Here is a 13,412-nt window from a genome sequence, read left to right as displayed (position 1 = left end):
GCACACCAAAATGCTGAAATCCTCCAGCCACAACACACAACTTTCCCTTTCATCCATCATGCTCTCTTCCTCTTCAGTTTTTTTGGTGGATTTATATGCCAACCGTGAAATCCGACAACAACAACCAAAAGTGCTTCAAATATAGGCTCACATCAGGGGAAGAAAACCTGCCGTGACAGCAGAAGAGAGTTTGGGTAGAAAATTGGCATAAATGAACCGCCACCATCCCACCACTACCAGACTGGACAGAGTTCAAAAGCCTGCATTATCAACCGAATGTCGAAGGCACGGTGACGACGTGCTCCGAAGCTCGTACCAATTTCTGCCCCCAAAACCATCACCATCACACACGACGTTCACACTTCTTCTCAAGAGAGTGTGAGCGCTAATTGGTATCTCGAGTGGGGTGGAGAGTGGGATCTGTTATTTGGTCAAAATGTTTGTTGCTAAACGTTAAAATCGGATCGACCAGTTCATCACCTCCGGATCACGGGGAGTGCAGGCAACCAAGAAAGCAACCAACTCCACACAGCAGCAGCGAGTTCCATCATCCAACGCAAGAGGCAGCTCACCTCGGGGTGAGAGAGAAGTGGTTTGTTGTTCAGGTTGCGTTTTTGTTTGGACGCTCGCTGTGTGTTCACGCAACACCGCGCGATGCTGCTTTTTGTTCGAGGTGATTTTGGAGCTCCCGTGAGATGATAATCACCACCCCGAAAGCCCACGAACTCCGCGTTGGCCAGCGGTACGACACATGGACACAATGGTCCGAACAGAAGTTACAACACGCTGTGTGCATGGGTGAGTGGTGTATGCCGAGATGCACCCAGCACGGGAGGGATGTTATCGCTACAGCAATCGAATTTGCAATCAGCATCCATCAACTGTCAATTTAAAGTTTATAAGTCACAAGTGCATGAAAAAGGTATGCAAAAGAGAAACTACCACTCAATTACGCGCACATACACACACAGAGAAGAGGCAGGCTCCTCCAGCGCAAGAGGATTTCATCTTCCAAACACATTACCGTCAATTGACGCGCACAAATGGATCTCGCCCGTATGGTGCCTAAACGTCAGCTTTATCCAATCCCAATGCCCCACACACCGGAGGAGTATGACCTCCGAAAAGTGCTCAAAGAAATGGCAATGTTAATGTGTGTGTTTGTGCCTTCCGTCTCCCTTCTGGTACAGCGCATTGCACTGCAGCACAGATTGCTTACAAATTGAACACCACGAACTCATTTGCGCCTATCAATCTAAATTGCTTCTTTACTGCAGTGCACAGGCAGCCCACAGTCACCCAGGCGGGGCAGAGTGCTTCTTCACCACTCGCTGATTCGAATCTGCAATGTGAGAACTGTGTCGCGAACAAGCGGTCGCTTCTTCTCCCCTTCTCATTTGATTGCAATCAGACAACATTACGGATGTTGTGATAACGCGCCGCGCGGGTGCGTCCGCCGCCGTGTCATTAGATTCAAATGGTAATTTTCTTGCTTAAATTTACTTCAAACTGGTCGGAGGGTTACGCGATACGGGGGATCCTGGTATAGAAGGCGAAGGCGTGGAAAAGAATGTCGCCAGATGAAGATCGATCTTGGCTCGGCTCTTATTATGCCCCTAATAGGGGGCCGACCACATAAACCAGGACACCCACCACATTCCAGCGCCCGAAGCATTACAAATGACCTAATCGGATGCATCTCGAACATAACAGGATTTCGGGGGTGAAACCAGATCCATGTCGAGAACAAATTACCCACTACACTGTTGAATGGGGAAGTTCCTCCGGGTCAGCGGATGAAATCGTCCGGGTGGATAATAATAATTCAAATCCAATTCTGAAACGACGACGCAGTGTGTTGCTTCTTCCGCTCGTCAGCTGTCATATCTTGGGGTTGAAATACATTCTTCGTCCTTAAAACATTCACTTCTGATCTCTTCCGAGCGGTTCTTATGTCTCTCGTTCGTTCCTGGTTTCCATACCGTCTCTATTCGTGCATTGGATTCACCTCACAAATATTGAGGTTGTTCGCTTGCTTCAAGTTAAGCTGACCTTTACACATCAACCTCTACCCAGAAAAAAAAACAACAACAGCAAGGGCCAGAACGGCCCAGATACATGCTGCTCCGCCCGTCCGTCTGTGCGCGTTTTATGTTACCTCTCCAATTGGAACCGAAAAAGATTCCAAGAACCCGAACCGTCTTCGGATTTCTTCCCGCAATGCATCCATCCCTAGCCGGCCGTATGCGTGTGTTTGTGTGTGCGTTAATGCCTTTCGGTGTCTGAGATGCGAGACAAGATTGCATCCGCGCTTTCGTTGCGTCCAACGGGCTTTTGTTTGGATTATGCGGAGATAGCTCATATAGCTTCTTTTTAACAACCGCTTTCTTTCACCACCACCACCACCTCCACCGTTTGTCAGCCGTTTTGTTGCCCACACATTTGGCTCACAGCGAAACGCTAACTGCTGTAGCGACGCATTTTATTTTCCATTTCCCAACAGCCGTCACAGATTGAAAGGTGTCGATATCGATCGACCCCGGGGAAGAACGGTGCGATCGGGCGACAGGGTGAGAACGAGGGCCCCAATTTTCCACCACCGCTTGGTGGACGGGCACTATCGAACACATGCAGTTGGTGCTGCAGGCGCGTCCGATCGCGCATCGCATCGCATCGTTTTACTCACGCTCTGCCTTTGCTACACACGAACCGAAACCCGATGGTCGATGATTGATGGATGAATGGGGTGGTGTTGTTAAATCGAGCACACGGCGCAAAAGGAGGGCAAGACCGGGAAGAAGACGTACAATCTGAAACCATTCCTTCATCTCATTTCCGACACGGGGCATTTCTTTTGTGCCCTGCAGCGGGGCTGTTCTTCCAAGCCGATCCAAGCGTACAGGAGAGGTCAATGTTTGTTCTATGAATTACACGATACACGTTTTCGTTGCGAGATTATGAATGATGCAGCCGAGAGAAAGGATACTTTGGCTGATAGACACGAAAGGAACACGAAAAAAAGTGGAAGATTACAGGACGTTTTCTTTTGTGTTCGGTAGTTCGGGTTCGGTTCCTTTTCCCTTTCGCGGCAAACAATCGGCGACGAAACTAGAGCCTACCCGGCTTGAATGGCATCTTCGACAGCTCGATCTATCCTATCCGGTCAGCTTCTCTTTTAGAGTTCTTTCGCGCGCATTATATAGATTTTGAAATATCATCATCATTCGAAAGCTCGGAAGAAAGAGCTACACAAAAAGGTAAAACAAAATTGCAATAAGAAAGGTATAACGCTTCACAAAAAAACCCTTTCCCTTCTTCCTTGACTCCAACTGGTACCAACTAAAGACCAATAAATCTCTACAAATCACTCCAAACAATCAACACACACAAAAAATCAAAAACAAACGATACCGATGTATAAAGTGATAGCTGAACCAGCACACGTTACATTAGCGCCATACACCACACGGTGCCGTAAAATGATCGATTTATGGTTTTATTGGACGCTTCACCGTCCACGAAACGCTGCTTCGCACACGAAGCCCCCCCAGCTTTTTGAGCCCTCCTGTTGTTATCACGGGTACTTCATCATCATCGTACCAGACGACAGCGTACCGGTGTAGGGTGTGGATGTAACTTCACTCAACAAGTCAATCAAAAAATCACCGATTTTACAGTGCCACACGTTCCCTTCAAATCGGAACCGCTTCCGATCAACCGACCCGTCATGCGTATGCACCCACAAAAAACCGGGATCGGACTCCCTCGTTTCATTCAATCCGACGACCCACAATTGTGCCATGGTGGTACACAAAAACGCTTGCACGGTGTGACATTTTTATTGCTTGCGCAAACGAAGGGGAAGGTTCGTCGCTTCGCTTTTGTTTAATGGAGGGTGGGGTGCGTACCACCACCTGCATGCGTACTGGATGGGGCGTGTGGTAGGTGTCGCTACAGGTGCCACAACCGACAGACACCTGCTAACCACCGTTTGATTGGATTTGCTTCACGCTGCAAACGGCTGCGGCTGCGTCGACGTGCTGTAGGCAGGCAGGTGCAAAAACCCACCTAAACGAAGCCCATACATGAAAACGGTGCCTACATTTGGGCGTTTTTCACCACACGTCGGTTGGTTACATCGAAATTTTCACCGATCGGTGGCACCTCACGACGCGTTAGACGCACACACACCGACTCATCGGGGTCTGACGTTTGGAATCGCTTGAGGTGGTGGGGCAGCGTGAAGAAATGAAGTGCCATGTTCGGCACACGATGTGAACGTTTCAATCGTCTTCACCAAGTGGTGGTGTGTGGGGTACCGATTTATTTTACAGCGGTATTGGAAATGCATGGAAACACACAAGCTCTAACGAGCCGGCAAGCATATCACACGAAACGGGTCGGGGTCTCCGGACCCCCGTCTGTGTCATCTATCATACTTGTCCGTCTTGACATATACAGCGCCATTAACAGTAATTACGCGACGAGGCGAATCGGGAATGAACCGATGATAAAAGCGAGCCATTTTACGACCCACCCGGCAGGCGCGCGATCAAACCTGCTCATCCTTTCATATTCTTCCGACGCAATATTCCGTATTGCATACCATTTTTAGAGTGGGAAGGAAGAAGCGGCTCTCTAGTGAGCTTGGACGCCGGACATTCGGACACTTACCTAAAAAGAGAAAGATCAATAAAAAATAGCGTTAGTGGAGAAGACAACAACAACTTCGAATGGCTATATTGACGTTCAGTTTGATGCCCGCAGTTTCCCAAATGCCCTCCCAAGGCTCTACACCGACTAACATCGTTAAGAACTAATGCCTGCTAACGAGAAGCGCGATGAGCTTCGGGCGCGCGCAGATCCCCCCGAGCACGAGGATCGTCTGCATACATTAAAAGCTGCGACCCGCAGCCCTTCGCCGATGCAGATGGGAAGTGGAGCCCGTCATTAACCTCACACGTGAAACGTGACAACTGCAAAATGATTCTGCCTATCCGAGAGCTGCGAGCATCTCGCGTTCGTCTGGAGAGCTCTTTCTCTCTCTCTCACTCTCCTGCGTTACCTTGTCATTTCGATGCGCTGGGACGTGCCAAGCGTTGCTGATTGTACTCTTCATTCACATTTGCATATCTTTGCCGTTGATCCCTCTCCCCGCCCCAAGATCGTTGGGACCGACCGCAAGACAAACCCTAGCGGCGATCTCCTAATGCGATCGATACACCTTTCTCTCTCGCGCGCGGGAATGGTGTTGTTAAGTGGTGTGGGCTGGTTAAAAAATAGACACTTCACACCGCAGGTGCATGCATCCGGAGTGGCAATGGAGGGTGCAGGTTGGCCCGCGGGATAAGATGATGGGTGCGATAAATTTACAACGATTCATAAACCGAACCTAAGCAGCAAATGAATGGCGTTTGGACGCATGTGGGAATCTTTCGGCTTCTGCCGTAGCTCTTCGGATCACAAACGTATCGTCGCCCATACAGGGGGGAGAGAATTAGCACCATCCGAGATTAAGCAGCCTCAATCAAGCTCTCTATTCAAATGAAGTAAGCAGCACACGCTCCACCGTTCTCCGGCACCTCGAAGACACACCAACCTGTCATGGGAAATGAGTTAATTTGCAGTTTGCGCTCTCTTCTGGCTTCTTACAGAGCCGGATCAAGATTGCTCGATGTGATTCTTTATTTGTTAACGCACACACACGCACACACACAACCCGGTTCAATATTTAATTTTAATGCCACTTCCAAGAACAAGGTTAAAGAACGCTACGCCAAAGCCTGGAACTAATCGGAACACTTCAAACCCCTTTTTCCTTTGCCATACAAACAACGCACACACACACACACCTGTGCATATCTGGTGAGTTGGCAGGATATGGGAGTGAGCTAGCGCTATCGATTAAACATCGTTTAGCCGGCAATCCAAGCCCAGCGCTACAGTGGCCTTTCCGTCTGTGTGTGAGTAAGGAAAGAAAGGCGCACGCCACGGACATGGTTTTAGGGTTTTGGGAGCAGGAGCACCATCCAACCAACCATCATCAAGGCAAAACGTTCCAAATTGAACCAATTCCACGGGTGTAGGAGCAAGCGAAGCTAAGCAAAAGTGCTCCCTATGCTACGCCAGTCGCATGATGACAGGGCATGTTTTAACCTTTACCTCGTTACCAATATGTGCCCCCGTCATTCATTCAACCGAACCGGCCATACACGCTCTCCAGGTACGTTTCCGGTTCTAAGCAGACAGATACTCACACACACACACACACCTTCTAATAGCTTTACATTAAGTGGAAATTGTTCTACATTTTGGTTCCGCTACCGGAATCGCTTTAGATACGGGGAATCGATAAAGTTTCACTGGAACAGAATGACTGGTAGTTTATGGAGATCAGCCAATCACGTCACGATCTGCTGGAAAATAGAGAGATCTTCATTTTGTGCAAGCGGTTCAGGATGAATACAGTTCGTCTAATTTACGTCTTTTTTGAGACAAGTTTGAATTATACTAAAATGAAATGAGTTCTAATTTATCAAAGAGTCTACTTTCTTCGACTCGAGGATCGCTTCTTCGCTTCCCCACCAAAGGTTCGTTCCAGTGTCAACCCACTGTAATAACACTTTCCACCTTTCGCACTTCATCGTACGGCGCCATTTCCAGTAAAAAAAATAAAGAAGGGCGAGAACCGATCAACCGAAGCTACACACATCACCATTGCGGCCGCGCGCACACAATTCTCCACGGTTCATCGATCGTCGGTGTAGTGTCCGGCCCGACCGGGCGATAGTACCGTTAGCAGGGCCACGATTATGCAAAACATGCCCTCTCAGTCCGGTGCTCATCCGACCAACAGCACCGAATGTGTTTGTGTCAGCTATTAGACAAGACAACAGACGCTCGCCGACAGATTCTGCCAGCACAGGAATATACATATATCTTACCCCATTCGAGCCTGTACGAGCGCGTCCCGATTCGCCACCATCTAATCTGCTAGGCTCCCTTCTCCCTTATTTCCCTTAGGTCCCGCGGTGTGCAGCGAGTGAATCGAATCGACCACCGAGGCACCACTCTCTACACACAGGCCCAGATGTGTACCCCCTGCTTCCTTCGATGTGAACCCTACAGAGAGTGTTGTGCCTTAGCGCTCGCCGACCCGATGAAATCGTAAACCATGTTTCCCGATGTCCGCATCGTGAGCATGGGTAATTGATTTCAGATAATTAATGACTGCATCGCACCTCCCCGCCCTGACCTGGCCGTCCGCACGGAGGACCTACGCCGAAGGGGCTTACGCCCATGGCTTAACGGGCGTCCTAAAATAACGGGCGCGCGACTGGCGGGCGAGGAGGAGAGTTCACTCCACCGAACCGAACCTCGTGAAAGATCGATTCGCTTGCGCAATGCAAAGATCGATGAGGAGGATTGAGCAAAAAAAAAGACATAAACGGAAGGCAGCAAAAAGCGGGCCAATCTTTCGCCGCAAATGCTCCCGCAGTTTATGCACTAGCAGGATCGCCCCCCGTTTGCAGCTAGGCGCAATGGTGGGATACACACATACACTCACTTCATAAGGGCTATTAATATCAGCAATGGTATTTATTTTCTTCCCGTCGATAATTGAAGTTCGCCCGCCGGCGGAGACTCTCGGCGACGGCTGATTCTAAACAGCGGCTTCAGAAGCACATTAAATTAATCCACAATTACCACAGCCGATATGATGATGGTGGGGAGGGAAATGTGCACGTTTATTTTATTGAACGTTCGAACCCATTACTGGACGCGATTATCGCGATTGGCCTAGAATTTGCTGATGATACCTTTCCCGCTCTGGAGCTTAAATAGCGCGTCTTCACCGCGCGTTATTAAAATCTTTAAAGCGTTCAAACTTCCGCTTTAGGGAATCCCTGGCAGGGACACTTACCCTTATTACTACCGAAGTTCAGCGTTACATTGTTCCAGAAATTCAAGCGACACCCGAACACGCGCATCTCTTTAACGCGTTCTTTCATATTCCCAAGGACACTGCTTTCCGTGAGACTCACGCACGGAATCATCGGAAGTGGGGTGGAGCTGCTGCTACTGCTGCTGCGGGTGCCCACAAGACCGCCCGGAGGGCCACACTAAAACAAAGCCACAACTGCAACTGCTACTGCTGTTGCTGTAGACTGTAAAACGCACTTTTCAAAAAGCAGATTCCCACTGAAGGTTTTAATGGAAGCTTTCTTGCCACAGCAGAACACACACTTTTCATCTACGTCCTTCCACACATGCAAGATCGTTTCACACGGCACCACTAAACACAAAGCACACAAACACACACACACAATGTGGACACTTTATCCTTCGAAAGCTGCTGCCTATTCCTCTGCAAAAACAAAGCACAAGACGATCAATTCCATGCACCGGCACACAAGAGAAACGGCAAACCCGAAGTCAGCGAGCGTCAGTTCCTCCGTACGATCTTCCACTTGAGAATTAATGGCCAAAGGAGATCACTTGAGGTGCTCCGATTTGGCCACTTATCCTCCGGAGGTGAAGCAGTAGCGTTGTTTCTTCATTCACAGGTCACCGATGTACCCGCACAGATGCGCGCACACACACACACGATCACCGCATATAAAACTAGTTTCACGATCGGTCCAAGACACTCCGAGCGAAAAGAGTGGCACACAGCACGGCAAGGAATTGGGCGTCCTTCAGCGCATCATTAACACATTCTCACCGTCTTCGTCGCCGTCGTCGTCACGGTGATTTCGCGCAAAGTTCTTCTGAGCAGCCACCAAGAAAAGGAACAGTGTAGGGGAGTGAACGCTCCCGATTTCGCGCGAGTTGCACACGCTAATTATGCGAATGGCGAAACCTAAAACCAGGGAGGAACCAGGCGCACAGAACGTCCACACAACAGTACGGCGAAGGAATACGACCGAGAGGGAAAGGTTTCGGAAAACTGGTTTTACAAAAATTGCTTAATCTGGCAAGCCTTTTCTGCTCCCACTCCACACATACACGGTACGGCGATCCCGGCGTGACGAAAAGAAGAAGTTGTAATATTGTTTTCCTTTCCACGGGCCACGATCACAACGAGACCTGAGACCTGAACGAGATTGGATCGTGTTTTTTCTTCTTCTTGCCGAGAGGACGCAAGGAGAGCTCGGGAGCATATCTGTGAAACCACCTTTCACAAATCTCGATCGCCTTGAGAGCGCTTTTGATCCACGGAATCGCTGGACACAGGAGGGTTGTGCGCCACACCGAACATCGATCGACACCGATCGGAGGATCCGGTTCGATATTCTCTGAACATTCGCTACACTTGCGATGGTTATGTCCGTCTCAGTGCCCGAAGCTCAACTAACAAACCAACCGCAGCAGAACACACTGCTCGGAAGCTTCAGAGCCGCCCATGGAGTTCTGGAGATCTGCTGCTGCTGCACTGCCAGCTCAATCTAACAAGGAAAAGCGCATTAGGGAGCACACGTTGGCATCAGCTCACCCCATTCGACATGGAGCTTAAGTGTGCTCCGCTTGCGCCTGCTGTCTCGCTGGCGGGCGGGATTCTAATGATAATGCCCGCACTTTGCACCTCACTTCAAGCCCTTCTTGACGAAGATGGATTGGGTCGCGAGCGGGGGCCCACAGCCACTGCCAACCAGCACCCCCATCTCGAGTGCCCGCGTGGAGACGCACATGTGAAGCGGATTGCGCGTGCTGCATCACTTCACGCGTGGTGTTTCTATTAGTTCCACATTTCTCGACTTAGTGCGGTCATTAGCTCGTTCAACCGTAGTGCCAGCCAGCAGGGAGTGCAGACACACACACACAGTGGATGTTGGGATACGAAAGGGGCAAAAAAACATGGAACCTAGCGCACGCGATTAGGTTAACCGCTCTTGTGGTTTAGCGGTGACATCCATCGCCCAAGTTCCATTCCGTACCATCCTGAGAGTGTGAATCTATCACCGTTGCGACTTGGCAGGCCCCGAAGCGCGAGCCGTACAGAAAGCTATTAGGGCGTAATTTAGGTGGAGTGTTCCGTGTGAATAATGTTTTATTTTTACGTAACGCTTAACACATTACACCAGGTACACCAGAGCTGACGGTACTACACAGGTTGGTTGGTCGCTGTGCAGCATGTAAAGATTTAAAGATTGTCTCTCCGAAGGAACATTCCTAATGCTTGTGTTACAGTTATGCAGGCCCCAGTAAGGTGGCAATTAAAAGCTCGTATACGGCTTGCTGGATGATAAGATTAGAAAGAAAGAGAGAAAGAGAGAAGGAGAGAGCAAGAATGCATGCAAACATTATGTTTTCCAGAAAAAAAAGTGGAGCACTTGGGAAAACATTTCTTATCGAGCAATGACATTTCTGGGCGAGGTCGTTAAATCCCAAGCATTAAACAACACGTCTGTAAAAGACTAAAACATAGCGATTATGTTCGTGAGGTATATGCACCTGCTGCAAGATCTTTGTAAACGAAAGTCACTCCCTTTGCGGTGTGCCGCTCCAGCTGCAATGTATTTTGAAGTCTTCAACATTCTATTACACACTTTTCTAATGAAACGGGCAGGTGGTTAGAAAAGAAAAAAAGGTCAGTCATATACAAAACCATTGCGCCATGTTGGAGGTGACGCAGGTGTACCTAGCCGCTCAAGAACACATTTCATCGAAGACTAGAGTTTGCAGGACGTCTTGCGACAAAACGCGACGAACGAATAACGTACCATGAAACTATCCACCTCTCCTCCATCGAAGAATAATGAATCGCTTTAACCTCATCGTCAGAGCTGGCCAGTTAAAAAACTTTTCCCACACGACATAATCAAACGGTACATAGCTGCAGATCAATCATTGCAGTTCGCGTCCTGCACCTTCTGAACGTACCCTCGGGGAGTAATCACGAGCGCTTCGTCGTACACCGGGCAGGCAGCAGCAGCAGAAGTCTAGGCAAGCACCAAGCTCCATTCCCTGTTAAAGTGGGGAGTGACTGTGTTTGTGCCTCACACAGCACTCATCTTGCAGGCGGCCACTCCCCCGAGGTAGAGGTGGCCTGCGATCGTAACCGGTGGCCTACTTTCGGGTCGATCTTCCTAACAAACCCAACCTTCTCTCAGCACGCCGGTACCGGTTTCCGTGCTGCACTGGTGGATTAACCGTTTGCGTGCGTGTGTACGTAGTATACACTGCAGGCGACACGTTGGCGCAGACGTCCTCCAAAGACTCCAAACACCTTCAGCGCACCACACGGTATAATAATAGTAATGATAATTATATTCATTACCCATTAGCTAGCTCCACGGAGCTCCCACTCTACCCGAAACCGAATGTGGCTAACTTTGGAAGCAACACACCAGGCATATGAGAGCGTACTGAGGTTCCCAACCCACCCCTCGAAGCCTCGAAGCCAGCAAAACGGCTGTCCGCCGATAGGGCAGCACCAACCGTGCCAACTCGGCGACTGCGTAACAGCACCCGCAAGACCTATGTGTGTGTGTGTTTGGCGAGACTAGGCCTAATGTCAGCGCAGAAGTTTCGCCTTGGCACGGGGTGCGTAAATTAGTATGCACCGAGAGAGCTGGAGTTGAAGTGAATTATTGACTCTAGCCGCCGGCAGTGTCTCGAGCACAAGCTGGTGGTGATAAAAAAAGAACGATCCGCATCTCTATCGAGAAGCAGCAGCAGCTGGGTCGCCTATCTTGAAGATTTTAATAGCAAACATGCACGCGCGTTCGTTGCAGCCATCAAGATCGATAGAGTCCGCTTGTAAAACAAGATCTATCTTAACAGCCAATCAAGCGCACCGACGACTCGGTAGGAAGTTGGTTTTCAAGAACGTAATCTCATCTAACGGGGGAACGGGTGTTGTTGCGGTTTGATGATCTTTGCTTGGAGTTGGTTTCCATCTGTTTTACGACAGTTAAAATGCACAAGATGTGCACCATCTCTAGCGGACTATTATGTGGATCAGTTAAACTCACAAATGATGGCTCTGATTTGGTTCTTTACGACGTTCTGATGTTCTTGTATGATATAAAATGAAAGACAAAACGGTACCCAACCTTAGAGCAGCTTCCAAAATTAAGTTATGCAAACACCGGTTTTGAGAAAAGGGAGATTTTGTGATGAATGGTATCTTACATTGTGTGCATAAGCCACTGCTCAGAAAGAGAAATACAAGAAGCACCGGGGAATTAGTGAACGTGATCGAGCAATTATGAAGCGCGTGGTCGACAGTCTGTTGGCCAGTGTCTCAGGGCACAACGATACCGATCACGCACCGAAGAAGCCGGTTTTTATTAGACGTTTGGCCGGTGGGTCTTTCTCTCTATACCCACATCCATACATCCAGTTCAACTCCTCCGCTCGTGCTCATTTATTTCGAGTCAGAAGCCCCCGTGTGCCATAAAGAACGCACCAGTGCACGCGCGCGCGCGCTCGTCGGTTGCATCATCGCATCATCATCGTCGTCACGCGCACAGCATCTAACAACAGCGCTCACTGTGGGCTTGTGGTACGACCCAGTGCTACCTCCAGAGACCGGTGGTCTCATAAAGCCGACGCAATCTTAATTGGAAAGCTCTCGCGGCGAGGCGCGTTTGGGGAGTTTTTATTCCCGCGCGCGCTGTCCTGCCCAGCTCTCTTGTCAACACAAAAATCCGCGCGATCAGAGTGCAAGAATTGTGGCCGAAGGACGCAAGCTCCCTTTAATGCACCACGAATATTTATTACCCTTCACCAAATCGCATTTGCAGTGGTGCCCCTTTTCGTGCTGCTGGCAAACTGCACAGCACAGTGCGCTAAAGCAGTGCTTGGGTGAGTGTTTTCATTTCAACCGTTTCACCTTTAATCGGCGGGGAGATTTCGCGAGATCTCGCGACAACAACCACCGTTCTTCACCGTCGCCATCATTCATCACCGCCAGGGCGCAAGAGTGTGGCTGTGCAAGACAAACGCATGGTTGCAAACAGGGGGTTTTGCTAGATACTGATCAGTTTGTTGCTTCGTTGCGAGTTAGTGAAATGACTTTTCACCAGCCACGAACAAGGGGGGGAGTGATGAGATTGGATCGCGATTACTTCCCAATGAATAATGGGACACGAGGTGCTGTTGCAACATTGTACCGGCTGGCTGATGTTGGCTGAATGCACGAACAGGGAAGGATGCAATTATGATCGAATTTCTAATTAATCCGTTCTCATTCAGCTCGAATGGTGCAATTAAAGCAAGTGAGGAATGGTTCAATTTGATAATTATACCGCATCCAGTATTGGAAGAACACTAAAGAGCGACCCTAGAGGGGGTGTCGAGTATCATCTGACAGACGCGATTGTGTTTAACAATGACAGACTTAATGCGTCTTAAAAGGGAGTGGCTTTCTTGCAGCTCAAAACCGCAAACCATTGGAGTCCTTT

The 13,412-nt window shown here is 49.3% G+C and overlaps 1 protein-coding gene across 7 annotated transcripts in view; it reads right to left on the bottom strand.

Annotated features, from left to right (window-relative positions):
• The window catches only part of LOC1277670 (tyrosine-protein kinase Btk), a 72,136-nt gene that overhangs the window by 25,224 nt on the left and 33,500 nt on the right, over window positions 1-13,412 (bottom strand). Inside the window, exon 2 of one of the 7 annotated variants that reach the window (XM_061656249.1) lies at window positions 7,925-8,368. The exons of the other annotated variants lie outside the window; for them this stretch is intronic. Within the exon in view, the coding sequence (XP_061512233.1) occupies window positions 7,925-8,057 (133 nt within the window). The 5' untranslated portion in view covers window positions 8,058-8,368. The remainder of the gene's footprint in view (window positions 1-7,924; window positions 8,369-13,412) is intronic. 7 annotated transcript variants of the gene reach the window in all.

This window comes from Anopheles gambiae, chromosome 3 (assembly GCF_943734735.2).
Source record: "Anopheles gambiae chromosome 3, idAnoGambNW_F1_1, whole genome shotgun sequence".
NCBI classification, from domain to species: domain Eukaryota; kingdom Metazoa; phylum Arthropoda; class Insecta; order Diptera; family Culicidae; genus Anopheles; species Anopheles gambiae.
The sequence above is the reverse complement of the archived record's forward strand: the minus strand, read 5'-3'. Positions and strand labels throughout refer to the sequence as shown.